This window comes from Astatotilapia calliptera, chromosome 22, assembly GCF_964374335.1.
Source record: "Astatotilapia calliptera chromosome 22, fAstCal68.1, whole genome shotgun sequence".
Classification (NCBI taxonomy): domain Eukaryota; kingdom Metazoa; phylum Chordata; class Actinopteri; order Cichliformes; family Cichlidae; genus Astatotilapia; species Astatotilapia calliptera.
This window is the reverse complement of record NC_137442.1, coordinates 11,574,489-11,592,122: the sequence shown is the minus strand read 5'-3', so window position 1 is coordinate 11,592,122 and position 17,634 is coordinate 11,574,489. Positions and strand designations below refer to the sequence as shown.

At 45.1% G+C, this 17,634-nt stretch overlaps 1 protein-coding gene across 1 annotated transcript in view; it reads right to left on the bottom strand.

The window, feature by feature from the left end:
• Positions 1-15,047, bottom strand: part of ext1b (exostosin glycosyltransferase 1b) — a 126,549-nt gene extending 111,502 nt beyond the window's left edge. The window contains exons 1-2 of the mRNA XM_080296401.1: positions 14,896-15,047; positions 13,879-14,827 (exon numbers count right to left, since the gene is read on the bottom strand). Coding sequence (XP_080152527.1) covers positions 13,879-14,827; positions 14,896-14,914 — 968 coding nt within the window. The 5' untranslated portion in view covers positions 14,915-15,047. The remainder of the gene's footprint in view (positions 1-13,878; positions 14,828-14,895) is intronic.
• Positions 15,048-17,634: the final 2,587 nt, after the last annotated feature.

Sequence of the window (17,634 nt, the reverse complement as noted above, 5' to 3'; positions counted from 1 at the left end):
CAGCGCCGGTGCCTGGCTGATCATCCAGTATGAAGGATTCCACATTAAATACTTTGAGTGAAGTTTATTTAATCTGAAAACACGCATTTACATCACATAAAACAAAACACTTCACAAAACATTAAGTCAAAAGTCCCACATGCTAATTAACTGAAAATAGGCTTAAATTATTTAACAAAAGGTTCATGTATGAGTTAAACAGTATAATACGCTGGCACCAAAGAGGCAGGTGACAGCTTTGAAGTGATTAGAAGATAACATGGCTAGTGGATGCTAATCCCACCCTAGCGCTCTGATTAGCTTGGAAAGCGAAGGTAATCCAAACTTGGCTCTGCTACTGCTCCATGAGCCCATAATGAAAGGATAAAATAGTGGGTAGTTACACCCATAGTACGGGACAGGATGAGGCACCAATATTGTCTCCATCTATTAATCCATTAAGGATCTGATGGGATTTGACAGAATTTCTAATCTTTCACTCAAATTTACAAACCACGCTTAAATTTTTAAGCTGCACAGAAATTTTAAGTGGCCAGCATTGGACTTTTAGTTACTATTTGTCATCCATTCAGCATTAAAGAGCAAACAGACATGGAAAAACTGAAATATACTGTATATCAGTAACTTTTAGCCATATTACTGCAACAGGGTATTGAACTGTTTTAAAGTCTCCGAAAAAGCAAGAAAAAAGAGAGCAAATAGGCACAAAAATTAAACAGAAAAATTTAATTTTAACCTAAAAGAATTCTGAAAGATCTCCGTTTTAAACTGTGAGATTAAAAAAGATGAATAGAAGAGTCACACAGTTTAGTGAATGGTGAAATGAGAAGGCGTGGAAGCTTTCTACAGTGTGGCCAAGTGATAGGTTTGTAGCTTGAACCCATCCGCTGGAACGTTGAAGACAACATAATTACACTGCAAAGCAAGACACAAGTAGGCAAGCTTCTTCATGTTTCTCGTGCACGGCACCGTTCCTTCGCTTGACCCCAGTTGCTCTCGTCCGTTCTCCCGTACCACTGTTCTTTTATTGAGGTTACATGAATATGCATAAGTTCATTAACATATGACGTCTACATACACACAAAGAGTACCTTGCCTGTGTGTGTGTGTGTGTGTGTGTGTGTGTGTGTGTGTGTGTGTGTGTGTGTGTGTGTGTGTGTGTGTGTGTGTGTGTGTGTGTGTGTGTGTGTGTGGACTGCTGATCAAAGGGTCAAACATCCTTGGTCAGGAAGAGGGTAGCCTCCCCCTCACCCTAGATGGTTCATCCTAGATAACACGGTGAGGAAGTCCTGCAGTTCATCTAAACAAAGAGCACTTAGACTAGAACAGACGCAACTACGTTAATCCTACCATAAAACAATAAGACACGGTATGACCTCTCATGCTCCCAAAGTGCTGTCTAATACACACAAAGTTTGCAGACTATCAAGGATCAAAACCTCTACCAATCTACAACTAATTACAAAACTCTAAGCATATATAAGTAAATATTTCTAAGCATAAATGACAATCAACAATACAAACCTAACACCAAGCCTCAAACCTCCTCAAACATGTTATAAAGATGATTGCAGCCTTTTCCTCTTCGGTGTCCAAGCACCTGCTAAAACACTCAGAGCAGAGACTATGATCAATGCTCATAGCAGCTTAGCTTAAATCTATGTTATCTGTATACAACAACACAAGGGTCTATGCTTGTTACATCATCTTTAGGGTTTCACTACCTCATAACTTAAAATTTAACTCAGTACTGTCTAAACCTTTGTATGTATCGCACATTGCTTGAAACTGTGCAATGGCCTAGAGACTGATTGGCAACTGGATGGCAACAACCAGCTGCTAGGGAACATTTAGCATTACCAGATCGTTTCTGTGAGGTTGCAAGCAGGCGCTGTGAAATTGATTGCTAAGCCAAAGTCATGCAGACTGGTCAGCAAACCCCTGGTAACAACTGGCTGGTAGGGAATTATGTGGCTACAAGACCTTAAAGGTCACTCTCAGATAGTGGGTAAAATTTAAATGGAATTTATCTTGTTGGTCAAAAGAGAGTGTACAGGAAGTCAGATCCCCCCCCATGCAGCTTAGAGGAAATATTTGTGAAATCCAGAGGTTGCCCATACCCTTGAGAAGACGAGGAGGTTGGGCTGTGCTGTGTGACTGGATGTGTCTGTGCAGACATGCTAGTTAATATGGAAAGGAAAAAAAAAAGAAAAAAAAAAACATGAATAAAAACTCCTTTGCTGATACATTATTCATGTTTGTAGCTTCTAGGGGTTCCACATGAGTGGCCACAGTTAGAGTTAGCACCGGGTTTCAGCCAAACAAGATGCTGCACAGTACGTGGGAGGGTGGGAGGGTGGGAGTGGGGTGCGCTTGTATGTCTGCGTGCGGACAGGGATGGAAGAGGCCGGGCAGGAGGTTCGCCTGAAGGCTTAAAAGGAGAACATTCACAGAGGAAAGCAGGGGGAGAAAAAAAGAGTGGGAATGGAAAGACACTATTGAATCAGCACTACTTTGCTAAAGGGAAAACACACACACACACACACACACACACACACACACACACACACACACACAGGCCTAGAAGCATACACAGCCATGCACATATGCATATGCAGATACACAATTTAACACACATACAGCTCAGACTGCAGTGTAAACGTAGCACATACTTGTCTGGATTTCTGTCTGTCCCCTTGTGGGCTACAGTGCAAACACTTCACAAGAGGTGAGCAATCCTCGGCTGTCTAGGCCACATGATACACAGAAAGATAGCAGGTATATTCGGACTTTACTAGCTCATGCTTTCCTTAAGCTCCTGAAAACTCAGTGATCCCAGTAGTATACTTGTGTATTTATAGACTGTCAGCTATGTAGCTATGGGCAAATACTCTGTAGTCACCAGATACTCCACAAACTCCTGACTGGACTCACTAGCTAATACATGTGCTTTCTTTCACACAGACACACATGCAGGACCTCAAACTTTGGCCTATAAGCTCAATAAAGAGGCAATGATACAAAAAAGAAAAAACACTCTGCAGGCTGGAGTCTCATGTTTGAAAAGTGTTGGAAAAGCACTTTTCAAACAATTTTTTTGTTCTTTTTTTCCAAGTATATGAAAAGATCTGAGCTCACATCAAAACATTTAGATCATTTAACCAAGTTCAAATTAGCATTTCGAAAGTCAAAGGAGTATCATGTCGGGCTATTTCTGTAACTTTCCACAGAAGATGCTCTGAGATGCAGTTTGAACTAAAATGAACTTAGAGCTTCGTTGTAGGATGTTTTTAGTTCCTGCTCTAAGATAGCTAAATGGTCCTCGTTTGTTGAGTACCTAACACTAAATATTAACCAAAGTGTAATTTCCAAATTTGCATTGAAGCGACCAACACTGCCGCCCGCCAGCATTTATACCTCTACGGGCTGCGCTGACGTGTCATGTAGTTGCATTTCTGGGAAAGGTGAACATCAGGTTAGGGCGTAGAGTTTCAACAGGGTTAGAGTTTAACAGTGGCATAAATCCAATATAAGAGTGAATGATCCGGGCATTAGAACATGTTGATTGGTTGAATACATAGCACACATGCCAAACTGCTAAAGTGTTAGCCAGTCTGTACATGACACTAATGTACATACTATGAAGTTCAGGCTTTGTTGAATCTATATGTCAACGGAATTACAACCCAAGCTAAGCTTGTACACCAAGCTTGATATCACTTGCATTTCTTTTGGCAATGCAAGTGCAAGGAGGAAAAAAAGCCCTTAAAAGGTATGTAGTTCTCGGTGGAGCTTCCCAGTGGGCAGTTCCGAATGTGCATCCAGGTAGTGGGAAAAGGTAGAAGACCTCAAATTGATGTTGTGTTTTTCCAACAAACATAATTAGTGTGTGGGAAGTGAGTGGGAAAATGAGGAAAAAGGTCATACAGTTACATACTTTCCTTAAGCAGGCAAAGATGAATAAGCCTAAAGCCACCAACAGCCGGAAAGAACACATCCATGTATGCAGCCGCTCAACATGTGCAACATGAACTCAACCTCATGCGCGTGTAGTGCATCTGTCTCCTAAGCCCTTTCCCTTAAAAATCACATATTTGTAGACGTGCACAGCGAAGGTACAGGAAGTCTTAAACTGATGGCCACTCAACAGATTCCAGCAGAGCAGCGGGTATTCAAGTCAAGTGTATCTCACCTCGGGCTGATACCTGATACTGCTGTTCAAATCGTGTTCCCTGATTTTCACACTCAGTACTAACTGGCCCATTTACCAAACGTTTTCACTGCTGCCATCCACATTCCCATCTTATTACAGGATCCAAATGTTGCATAAGGCGAAGGATCCATAGTTCCGCTCATTAGTCCCTCTTCAGATAAAGGCACGACTTGCAAGCGACCTAAAAAAAGACACTTTGAAAACAAAGCGCTGCCATGTCCCAACTTTCTGGGGAAATAAGCACTTCAATTCACTCCCACAAGGAAAACACACCTTGTCGAGCTGCTAAACTAAGCAGGATGCTCTGCTGTTCTTTCTGCCGCACACTTTCTTGCTTTTCCCCCCCACACCTCATTTTTCTGCTTTCCTATTTTCACCTCAGTGGCTCACATTCAGAGTCACTGGCTTTCCCCACTCGAGTTACCCATCCTTTACTGACTTTTTTTTTTTTTTTTTTTTTTAGGTCTGCTTGTATGGAAAGGATGCAGTTGGATAGGCACCACCAGTCATGACGCAGCAGGGCAAAAATGAAGCCACTGAACAGGAAAAAGCATCCTACAGCTTGGCAATACAGCCACAGAAAGAGCTGCAGATAAAGCAGCAGAGCACTGACTTACAGGAATTTGCACTTGATCTGCAGACCAACTTCACATCAACCTGTGGAAAAATTTCACCAAGCCACTTATTATTTGAAGTGCCAAAACTTCATGAGAAGTAATCCATTTTCCTAACTTTTCGCACGCATTCAGACATGAATATTGCCCATGTGGGCTTGTTAGGCTGTGGAAGTGTGAGACAGAGGAAATGACTACGTAAGAGAGGAAGGAGAAGAAAGAAATTGCAGAGAATACGAGTGGGTGTCAATTTGAAATATCCAGCATTACCACCAGCAGCTGCACTTTGTCCTACATCGCCTCTCAAAGACAAGCATGCACTCCTTTGCTTGATCTGAAAAGGAGGCCCTATCAAACTCATGAATAAACACCACGCAACAGCACCGGCAAACAAGCTGCCAGGGAAACTGGGAGAAACAGCGATAAACCACCATAATTCCTTCCTTCCTCTCGGTCAATCACACACCCACGCTCTGGGCATACTGGGACTCTCCTTGGTGAGACCAGATGCCTTCTTTCCTTGTAACCATATCCTCTCATCCTCCACAGCCACCTCCTCCTCCCTGTTAGATTTGGCTAAGCCACTGAACCGTGAAGTGTTGTGAAATCTGCCAAACCAGAGCCTGGTTGTCGATGGCTGGAGCTGTGCGAGCGGCCGCTGTTGCCAGTTGTCGCCCAGGATTTAAAACCAAAAGGAAAGAGATGCAGACAGGAGGAGAGGCCACCGCGGCGGGAGAGGGAGGCTTAATGGAGAGCTGTGAAAACGAGGGAGTGAAAGGGGAGGCATTGGTGTCAACGAGGCCCGGGGGTTCCCTCTGGAAAGAGAGCAAACTTCGGCACAATGGAACCCCTCTAGGGGCAGCCCCAACTTTTACACCCTAAGAGTGGAAGTCATAAAGCAAGATGAACCAAACAGGGATAAGAGCCCTTCCATCAGTCTGCCAGGCAGCCCGAGCTGCTCCAACAAAACCTTCTTTCTCTCCTTGAAGCCTTGGCCCCTTAAACACTGAGCCATGCACACATTCTTCAGTGACATAATGCTTTTTTAAGCTATTGCCCTCTTAAACTCCCCCCACTCCAACATCACCACCTCCTCCCCATTCTCCTTCTCTTTGCTCTTACTCAGATTTCCTCCCTTTGCCATTACTATTTGAATATGAATACCAGGAGAAGGGTTAAGTGTTTGTTTTTACTCTTGCGACAGAGAAGTGAAGGAAGGACGCCAACGTATAAGTTGACGTCAAACAGTCCGCTGTCCCATTGATGTGCCGTCAGTAGGTGTTTGCCGAACAGTCTCTCGGGGCCGTAAAAGCTGCCATTCTGCAAGGCCATAAAAACTAGCTAACACCCCACCTCCTCCACTCTCCCCTGCGGAGTTGTTGTAGTGTCTCAAGGGAGGCACAGAGCTCCCAGGAGGGGAAACCTGTAACAAATATTGATGGACTTACGGTGTAATCAGTGTGGGGGGGGGGGGGGGGGGGGTTCCCCCTGGAAGGAAATGTTTATATTTCTACTAGAGGTCTGTGTGAGTGCATCTAAAGGTCATGGTTTCTGCCCACTGATGATCACTGATAATAGAACAGTGGTTGGGTGATCCACAGATTGGGAACCAGGCAGTCATTCAGCCCAAAAGGCAAATCCCCAGGATCACTGGGCTGCCGGAAATCCAGCCACCTCCACACAAACACACCCTATACAGTTTTATAGCAAAACGATAACAGCTCTACAATTACAGCCTAACTTACTCAAAGTGAAACCTGCGTCTACTTAACTAGTCCAGACTAGAGCAAGAAAAGGAGAGAAGAATGAGGGAATAACTGTCTCTCTGTTCAGTTGTGACTTTAAAGGAGATCTTTTTTTGATGACCACAGTTGATACGAAAGCAATGCCGCTGAATCCTAACAATAAACTTGGGAGTCCCACAGCCTAAACACTCATAAAACGCTCCGTAAAGCAACCCTAAATAAATGTAACCCCCATGCACTGCTGCAAGAAACTGGCAGTTAGCGATAAAGTGCAGCAAATGTGTGTCAGACGTACTCAACGAATGATAGATATTTATGGGTTAGAGAAATTTAAATCCAAGGACACGTGGCGAGAAAGACTACAGCGACTAACGGTGGGAATGTTGGAATGATGGAGACGGGAGTGTGCGCTCACAGCGGAGTTGTCCTGTCTCGGCATGCCCCCACGCTACGCAGAGAAAACCGAGATGTGAGAATTTCTCAAAAACTTAGTCGACCAAAAAAAAAAAAAAAAAAAAAAGGGGGAGAAAAGAAAAGACAGATGTCAGAACTCAGTCTCCGTTGTGCGAGCCGAACGTGCAGACAGCAGCCGTATCTTCCTTTCATTCCTTCACTGCGGAGATTTTAATGAGAAGCCAATCACGCGTCTGTCCTGATCATCGCTTTTTGCCTCAGCCAGTCACATACCTGTCTACTTTAATTGAGTTCACAGGGATCCAATCAGCTTCGTTCTCTTGCTCCTCTTCCCTTTCTGTTCTGGGCTTGTCAGAAAGACGCGCAGCTACTCACTTACCTGTCTGCCTGCAAACTTTTTACATCACTGCATCGGCACTAGTTAAGCCTGAGCACGCTTCAGTTGTGACAGGAAGGAGAATAGAGAGTTAACTTTTACCGCTGTGCCTGTGTCTCTTATTAATTCATTCCTCTTAAACACTTCCTGACAGTCCTGGGAAGGGAAGGCGTTTTGATGCCTTGTTATTTCTCACTCTTTCAATTACAGTTACCACGAGCACAACAAGCCCTTGGACCTCTTTCTTTCCTCCAGAGTGGAAGTGAGCAGTTTTTAATAGAGAAAATGACGCCAGGGGCTGGCCCACTGCTGTGCTAATTCTCCCATCGATTTTCATTTTGGGGGGGAACCCGCCCAGCTGATCAATCTCTCTCCACCACCTAGCCAGCTGCTGGCCTGGGAGGGGGTGCGGGGTGTTGCACTTGGACTGCGCCGTCTGATCCGATGTGTGCGTGTGTGTGTGTGTGTGTGTGTATGTGCCGAGTTCATGTCCATCCAACCCCCCTCGATTCTTCCCCTCACTTGCTTCCCACCCCTCCACCCCTGCCACCTCATCTGAGGCCAGGGGCGGCTTGGCTGCCCTGATAATCCCTCAATGAATGTGGGTCAGCGAGTGGGGCTTTGCCTTCGTCACTCAGCAAGGGGACAGACAGCAGGGTCGTGACCCCAGCCATCCTGTGCGCACTCGCAAATACACACACATTCAGACAAAGGGCCCAAAGGGGTGCGCACGCACACACTGGCGTGAATAGATGAGCTGCCACACACCAGCAAAACTGCACCGATGAGAACGAGTAGAATGTGAAAGACACACAAATGGAGATGAGCAGAAATCAAATGATTAGGGAATTAATTGAGTTAAAAGAGGAAGTAAACTGGTAACGCTTTTTACAACAGGTGACCTTCTATTTTAGTAAAGACTTTTTAAAAAAGAAAATCAGGATGATGAGTAACTCAACCCTTTCATCTCAGTTATCTTCTAGCTTTATTAGCCTTAATTTGGGGGGGTTTTGACTATTGATTAGACAAAACTACATTTGAAGCTGTTGCTTTGGGCACTGGATACTTGAGATCAATAACTGGTTGATTAAAGGATGATCATTAGTAGCAAGTCTAGCTAGCATATTCAAAAACCTGGTCAACTGATTACAAAGGCTTGTAATGTCTGACAGCAGAGGTTCAGCTCCTAACAGTTTTCACAAGTGCTCCATCACAAAACTGTGTGGATGTGCTAGCTTCCTCTGGTTTATACTGCTGGAAAATGAATATCTTTACATTTCTGACTGTTTGCTGCAAAGAAAACATGAGATGGAAAGTTGGAAAGAGCTTTTTTCTTTTAGCGACTTGCCCTGCGTGTCCCAAAGAGGGGCTGGATCCACTCAAACACACAGGAAGATGGTTGGAATGAGAGGAGAGAAAGACAGATAGTGAAAGTAGAGGGGATTTAAGACGGATAAGATAACGCAACACAACAAACAGAGGGTTTTATGTAGTTATAGGCTTAAATATGTCTCTTACACACATGCACACACAAAAAAATATCAAAGAGTCCCAATTAAGCTGCACCACATTCAGACTAATTATTCTCCACATCATTAACATTCCCCATCACGAGCCGAGTACTTTATCTAAGAGAGAGCAGGCAATCATGAAATATTCATGATTTATTAATCTGACTACAGAAAAACAAACAATGGCAACCCGGGGAGTGTGACACCCTCTCCTGCCAAACACCGAGGTAAGCAACACGACTGTGTCTGCTACTCGCTCCGCTCTCCAACAGGAGGCCGCTATCAGGCGACGCCGCCGAGCTGACATTCAGGTGAATGTCGTTATTCCCACTCACAATTTTTGTTCTCTCGTTTTTGTTTTTTTGTTTTTTTAAAAAACCTGTGTTTAACCGAGATAAGGTGGAAAGGAAATGTTGCTGGTTTTCTTCACTTGGCCCAGATCAGCTACTGTCTCTCACTCTGTGGCGCTCTGTCAACAATGTGTCAGACGCCACGTTGCTTTGAATTTTAAAAAAAAAAAAAGACGAAGAAGGGGAAAAATATCCTATGAAAATGAAACTGTGGCAGGGAGACAAATCACATCATTGCTTCAGTTCAGTGTTGCTCGAAGACAGAAGCAGAAGAGGGGGGAGAAAGAGAAAAATGAAGATAACCAGAGTAAAAGGAGAGAAGGTAAGAATGGAAAGTAAAACAGAGACAACAAGGGTGGGGAGGGGGATGCAAGAGGGCCAGAGGCCGGCCTCTCTCCCCATTTCTCCCTCTCAGCCTCTCATGCTTCCAAGATAATTTTCTCAAGTGGGAAAAATTTCTGCTGATGACACAGTTGTGGAAATGAAAATGCCACAGTGCCTGGCTGATGTTACCGTCATTGACTCCTAATGGGAAAAATCCCACTACACGCGCAATTTTCTGGACTCTCCGTTTCTTTCATTCCGACATTGCTGCCATTATTATCACTCGATATCACACCCACTTGCTCATCTTCTTCCCCTTGCGCCGTTTCGAGCACGGGCATTTGCAAACACGGACGCGTTTCCCGTAGCTCCTCTTGACATTCTCGTTCTGTAAATCTTTCCCTCTACCTCTCCTCGTCGCTGCCCTCCCTCTCTCGTCGGGGTTTTCAAGTCCCCCGGGTGACCTTGAGCGGCAGCTGCCAGTGAAGTAGCTAAAGTACAAAGTCAATACGAGTCAACAAAGCTGGTTAAGTATTAAATGGGGGGATGATGACGCTGCAGTTAGCCGGAGAAAGGCTTCAACGAAGGGGAAAAAATAAATAAAAAAAGAAAAAAGGACATGCTCAGTCAGACTTTAATGGAACACTCAATGATAATAATGATGTACTTTCAGCAATTCACTCCACTGACATTAGATGAGACTATACGTTTGGTTTCTGCAGGATAATCTGCTTGATAGTGAAACAGAGAGCAATTACAGTACTTACACGGTTGATTCACTGCTTGCCTACACACACACACACACACAAACTATGCATGCTACTGCACAGAGACAAATGCAAAAGTATGAGGTGTGTTAAAATGATTCTTCAGCCCTTGTTTTGTCACATAACACAACGGAAAAAGCTCACACCTGAAAAACCGTTGGGCATGACACATGCTTACCATTTAACAGAATCGGGAACTTTATTTTGAACTCCTCAAGTCACGAAGAACAAAAAAAATTATAATAATAATCCCCAGTTTGACGTATTCCTCTACAAAGCAAAGCACTGCTGCAGAATTCCTCCCAACATCAACTTTTTTCAACTGCGGAGCCGTAATAGCCTTTCACTGTCCTCTCCCTGGATTATTGTCAGCAGCCCTGAAACTCAGTGGATAATGTAGCAGTGAATGGCTCCTTTCATCAGCGCCTGGCCATGGAAGTGGACCAGAGTGACTCCAATTGAAAGCTATTGCGGCTAAGAAAATCAATTGAATAAATGTGTGGAGCGTGGTGCGTTTGTGTCTGCGTGTGATGAGTGTGGGTGGGTGGGAATCAGTTTTGGTACTTATATACCGGCTTCCACTCTGCCCTCCTGCTGCATACCTTTGTAGAGCAGCATTCCTCTAGAAGGCTGCAAGGTCAAAGGTCGGAAAAAAAGAAGAACATGAATTTGGATGCAACACCAACCGTGGCACCGTGTATGTATGCATGTAGGTATGTGGAACGGTGACCGATTTCCTTCAGGTGTAGGATCAACCACTGTCCGCACAAAATACCGTGTGCATTTAAGAGCCATTTAAAACTAAGAATCGCATTCTTCAGTGCGATTAATGGATTTCAAATGTTGCTAAAACACGTCAGATTAGTTTGCAAAGTGAAGCTATGACTGGTCATGTGCCAGTTTATTCTGACGCATCACATGTACGATCATTCACTTTCATTTTTTAAATACTGCCGAACTGCACTTGTCCGACTTTATAGGACTTGGTTGTTTACAACTTCCTGTCACACGGAAAAGAGAAGCGAGTGATTGGCTAACTTAGAACCAACACTATCCTGGCTTTGATTGCACTGATTGCCTCCATCTATTTAAAGTCTGTGTTCCATCATATGATTTATTCTTTGGGATCAAACTTTGAATTACACTGTACATTAAAAGCATCCAGGTACTGCTCACAGGTACATCCAGGTACATGCGCTGTGCAGACACTCTGCTTTGGCAGCGGTCTTGCTTCAGCTGCTAACAGCTGCTGTGACACGTGTGTGCATTCCTAAGTTCCTGCACTGCAGCGTCCCCGCATGGCATCGCCTGTCCGCCCTCAGCCTCTGGAAATGAAGCACTGGCAAACACCAGAGGGTCAGCTGCATATAGATCCATTTACCTTGGAGAGCTACGTCAGGGTTTTTGGCACCCAAAGGGCTTTAAATTTGATTAAGAGGGAGGCATCAGTTTGATTAAATTTAAACAGGTTGCTAAATCACAACAAGAGCAAAATTTATGCGTTGCCTCGTTTGTGCCAAATACCAGAGAAAACTAGAAACCCGAGAACTTCGATAACCTGGGGAAAAAAACAAAACAAAAACAAAGAAGACTAAAGCCACAGAGAGATGTACGGATTGACAGCCCAAATCTAGCTCCACTGTAAATGTGCTGTGTAAAAATGTGATTGGATTTATTGAGTTTTAGTGGGAACAAAAATCAAATACAGCATTGCAGCTGGAAATGAAATGACTGAGATGTAGCAATATTGATCAAAATTAACTCGACTGTGAAACGCGCTATGGCAGAAAGAATGGGCAGTGAAGACTCAGGTTTCCCTGAACCACTGCCATCAAGCCGGATCAATCATCCGATTACGGTGCTGAGATCTTCCAGAGGCAAAGCCGCCTTTGCGAGAATGAGGCCTGATCCTTTAGCAAACAGAGCCACGAGAGGAGCAGAGGTAGGCTGTCCAGAGCCGACTGGAATGTCAGATAATGGATGGCATATCTCTCCAGGTGACACCGAGCCCAAGGCATCCAGGGAGATGGAGAAGAGGGGAATGTTGGAAGGAGAAGGAAAAGGGGATGATGAATGGATGGACAAGTGCATGCTTGTGAAGTTTTGTTAGAGCTTTTTTTTTGCATTACCAAAACGTCTGGTAAGAGGTTCCTGAGTGCATACACACTGGTTCCTGAGTTCACTACAAGTTCAAGGAAAGTCACTTTGTCTCTCAACCAAGCAAATGCCATCTTTCCCAGCAGCTCCTTTTTCTCCATCTTTCTGATTAACAGAAAGCGAATACGTCTGTGTTAACTTCCCATATGCTGCCCATCTGTTCTTTCCCTTAACCCTGACACCAGGTACACACACACACACACACACACACACACACACACACACACACACACACACACACACACACACACGCTGTGTGTTACCACACGCCTGGAGTTTACTCTGGATTCTTTGCAAACGCTAGGATCCACAGGTTGATAAATGCAAATCAAGCAGATGCTACTCACACACAAGTGAACCTGAGCAGTCGAGTTCACCGCTTAATCCAAATATGTGAACCTGAGAAAACATTGCCCCCTATATTAAAACATACCAAACACTCGAGTACAGCTGCTGATCCCAAGGGGGAATCATTAATTACCACTTCGACAAAACCTGATACCTCCAGAATTAGAGGTAATCAACTGTCCCCGGGGGCTAAATGGAAACCACGCCACTAACTCCCAGAAATGAAAGTGTAATTAACCCATTTTGACTGATTTATTCACACTCGCGTTCAACCAAACATGTTAGGCACGGCAGCCAACGTAAACTACACTGCATGCACCTTCAACTGTAGGAAGCTGTATTTTTTGTCATGGCTGGGTCATTTTTACCTCTAATTTCAGAGCCCAAAACTCCCATGGTCCAACTTTCACTTAATTTGCACTAAGTACAGGGTGCAAATCAAACATGCCCATGCATGTCCTTTTAAAAGGCTTCAGTAGGGAGGTGGTGGTGGTGGTGGTGGTGGGATTCCTTCATAGGAAGGGAAGAAGTGAGGGGAGGGAGGAGAGGAGGGAGGGGTGTCCAGAGAGCCAACAGCCTGGCTGGAGATCTTTTACCTCAGGTAGGAGAGGGAGAAAGGAGCTGGGGTGGAGGGGTAAAGCAGTCAGATATAAACTATGACCTGGAGTTTTAGAGGGGTGGGTGGGTTCAAAGAGGTTCGGGTTTTAAAAAGGTAATGAATTCAATGGAAAGCAAACTTGTGAATGTTGCTGATCAGTGTCTATTTTCAGTTCTGAAGGACACTTAATGAGTTCATTTGAAGTATACACACACACACACACACACACACACACACACACACACACACACACTCACTCACTCACTCACTCACTCACTCACTCACTCACTCACTCTGTGCCACAGCGTGAGAACTGTGGATGATGCGCTCCTGCTGCGCAGTTTGGAGTGATGACAGCGCAAATAAATAAATAAATAATAACATTTAAAAAAAAATGTAAGCACTGATTAAAAATAATAACCAACAGATAATCACTTTCCCCTCTACTTGCTCCAACTTACTTGTCATACTCTGCGTTGTCCTTGTCGCACCGTGCGTCTTTGTGCTTCTGCCAGTCTTTGCCGTGCTTGCAGGTGGTGAGCAGCACCACGTCCTCGGCGTTGTGAACGTGATATAAGGCATTCCTTGTGTCCGAGCCGATGCCGGTCAGGTAGCGCTTCCCCTTGAACACCAGCATGTATTTTCTGAAAGGCGGGATGGAGTTGTACTTGAGGTACCCCCTCTCTCCACCCGTACGCGGGTGCTCCTTGGAGAAGAGGGGGATGGACACGTCAAAGTTGGGCCTGAAGTTCTCGGTGCTGATGCTGGCTTTGGCCAGCATGGCTTGACCGATGTCGAAGCCCAAATCTTCCGTATAGTCCGGCCACGTCCCCGAGTACAAGTTAAATATAAGGTGGTTCCTGCCGTCGTTCCACAGGGGCAGGTTCTGGACCTTGGTCTTCAGGTTGTGGACGTATTGAGGGGACAGCTGGTCCCGGTCCAGAGTGTCCAAACTTAGAACGAACAAACATGCCTGTCCAGGGTCCGAGGTGTAAAACCTGGACCCCTCGATGGTCGATAAAATATTCTGGTAACTCTCTGAGATCTTCTCCCCCTTCTGCTGGGGGTAAACATAAACTTTGAATCCGTTCTTTCGACACAGAGAAAAGTCAAAGCAGGAATCCATGCGACACCTTTTGCCTTTGTAAACACTTGTGTTGATGTCCCTCTTCTGCCTCGGAGATATGTGCAGGTTGTAGTCCTCGGTGTCGGTCTGATCCCAGGGCAGGAAAAGATGTAAAGGGTCCGAGAAGTGAGGCCAGGGCTGCTCGGGCCGGTGCCCGTTTCTGCTGCGGTCATGCCGACTCCTGCTCGCCGCTGGAAGTTGAACCCCTCCGAGGTAGAAGAGAAGCACTAGACACGCACCGGCGGAGAGCAGGATCAGGTAACGTTTTTTGGCCTGCATGTGTCCTGAAAACAAGGGCGAGTTGTTCAGGAATAAGAAATGTAAAGTGGCCCGAAGTTAGGCTCTCACTAACCCTGACTACACCGCTCCATCCTCCGGCAGCCTCCAAGGATCCCCAACCCCCCTTCTGCGTATTCGGTTCCCAAATCCAGCAATTGATCCAGTGCATGTGGGCGATTTTAGAAGTCTTGTCCCTTTCTCCCTCTTCTGTAGAGTTTCACCATATCGCACAACGCCTAGCAGCCGGGCTCTGGTGCACCTACAAAGATCAGCGCTCACCGGACCCTCTCGGACACAATCATATGCAGCCACTCTTCTCTCCTGCACTTCTTCTCACCCTCATTCAGCCTGGCTGCACGGAGGGTGGGGGGCTATTGAAATGGAAAACTGTCAGACAGCCGCCTGGGAACTCCGTCCTCCCGGATAAACAGCGGCTGGGGTCCCCGAGGCTCTCCCAGACGTAAAGGTACAGCCCGGATTGGATGTTAAACTCGGCAACACGCTGACCGGGCAGTGTAAAAACACATCGGTACGGCCACCACGCGTGTATCCAAATACCTCTGGGTGAATTCGTCCGATTCTCCCACACACCCCCTCCTTTTCCCCTTTTTATTGCTCCATGGTCCCGTGTGAGGAGAAGCGGAGAAAAAAAACCGGGGACTCGTCGTAGCGCAGGAGGAAGCTCAGCGGCACAACTGTAACCTGACGAATCCCTGCATTTCTCTTATTTATTACAACCTCCCCACATACGCGCTCTTATTCAATAAAAAGCTCGTCGGCGAAGAGCCGCACGGCAGGCGAAGTTATCCGGAAGACACGCGGGTAACAAACGGTGACCTCAGACTGACTAAATAGCTGAGAAAATGTTCAAAAAGACGGGATTCCTTGATCCTAGTGTCCAATTACCGAGTGCTCAGTTGTTCCGATTGTTGGTCGCTAACATTCCAATCCCGACACGACGGCAGCCGACGCGACGCCCCATCGGCTCAAAGACGCCGCCGATTGGTCAGACTGTGGGAACGGAAGAGGCGGGACTAGCGGAATGCACCCATTCATAACCGGAGTCTTCCGCATGTGCAAATTATCTAATTGTAAGCCTATATGGAAACTGGAGCTTTGCCAGAGAGCAAAACACTCTCAGTTTAACAGAAGCTGATAGCGTTCGGGAGGAGCGGCCCGTCAAAATCTCGCGGAGATGCTCGTGCTGTTTGCGGCTGGATCAAACGTTTTCTGTTTTACCCGCGCGTGTTATATTCAGTTGTCTTTTCTGCATTTCTCCCACAGTATTCTCCGTGGCCTGTTTATCCTTTAACCTGAATGTGCCCAACTTTGATGCTGTAGACAGGGAAAGACTGAAGGGAAAACGACAGACAGTAACTGAACAAAGCAACAGTAATCAAATATTATTGAAATCAGTTCCTGCTAAATTACATACAGTTTCACTTCTTCTTTCTTCTGACATTATTCCCGTTTTAGAGACGGATGTTTTTGTGACTGTCTGTGTGTCATTTGTCAACTGTGATTATTAATAGCTGACAAAAGAAGTTAATGAGAAGTCCGCCAGGTTTTTGCTTGATCAGTGTGCGATACTGCACATTTTTTATTAATCCGATGCCAAGTAAATATAGTGTCAGTATTGCCGATACTAATACCGATACTTTTTGGGGGTCAAATTATGTTGTTAAAATATAAATAAAATAGACGTGACAGTAAGCACAAAAAGATTCAGACATTTTTTGTAGTGTTTGATGCATAGTTTTTACATTTCCAGTAGTAGTAGTAATAATAATAATAATTATTATTAATTTAGCAAAGTTTAGTGGGCTACATACTGAGCTTACTGATCCTATTGCACTAATATCGGTCCAGTATCGATTGCTTCAATGCTATCGATATTTACGTCAATGCATCCACCTCTGAGAAATGCTTCTTCAGAAGAGGCCACATTTAGTCAGTCACAGATAGACGTGACTCTGTGCACAGCTGCTCCATCCTGTTTGATAGTAGTTTGGCTGCACATGCTGGACAGGATTCCAAAGTGTAGGGTTATTATTAGGGGCTAAGACCCCAAGAACATGAATGCAACTCTGCAGGCAAATATTCGCCTGGTTCTCATCAACCTCCAACACTGACCTTTGCCAGTGCTGTTAACAGGCTGCTGGCTTTGAGCACGGCTTGTTATTCAGTATTTGTATTTCTCACAGACTTAATAATATTACCTGCAAAGTCCACAAATATAGCTGTGTTTGAATAAATTAATATCATAATTGCTCAGCAAATAGCCTCCTAATTATATGGAGATTTATGGCTGTAAACAAAAAATCTGCTGCAGTCACATTGTGTTGTGTCTCAACAGCCAGACCACCAGGACAGCCGGTCCAAGGCATTTATTTTCTTAAACATTAGCTCTATTAACTTGATGCATGGTCTATTGTTAGACGGGTTTTCATGGAAATCCCAAATCACCTACCCGCAGTCCTGACTGTGCAAAGAGAAGGAAAATCCACTCAAGTAAGATAAGCCCTTTGTAATTTGCCTGTAACAAGTTGTAACACCGATATCACCCAGGACTCAACATCTGCTCAAATGAGTGATCTCATTGTTCATTTGTACCAGGGCGCTAAATGAGAAGAAGTTGTCGGAAGTCAACCCCGGGCCAAAGTTTTCTCGCATCCGCTTACAAACCAAAGTGACACAGCAGAGGCGACCCGCTTGACAGGGAAATTAATAGCAGAGGAGTGGTTCTCGCCGAGTGTCACCATGCCTCATAAGCCCGCATAATCCTCCCTACTGCCGTATGGTGGCACAACAT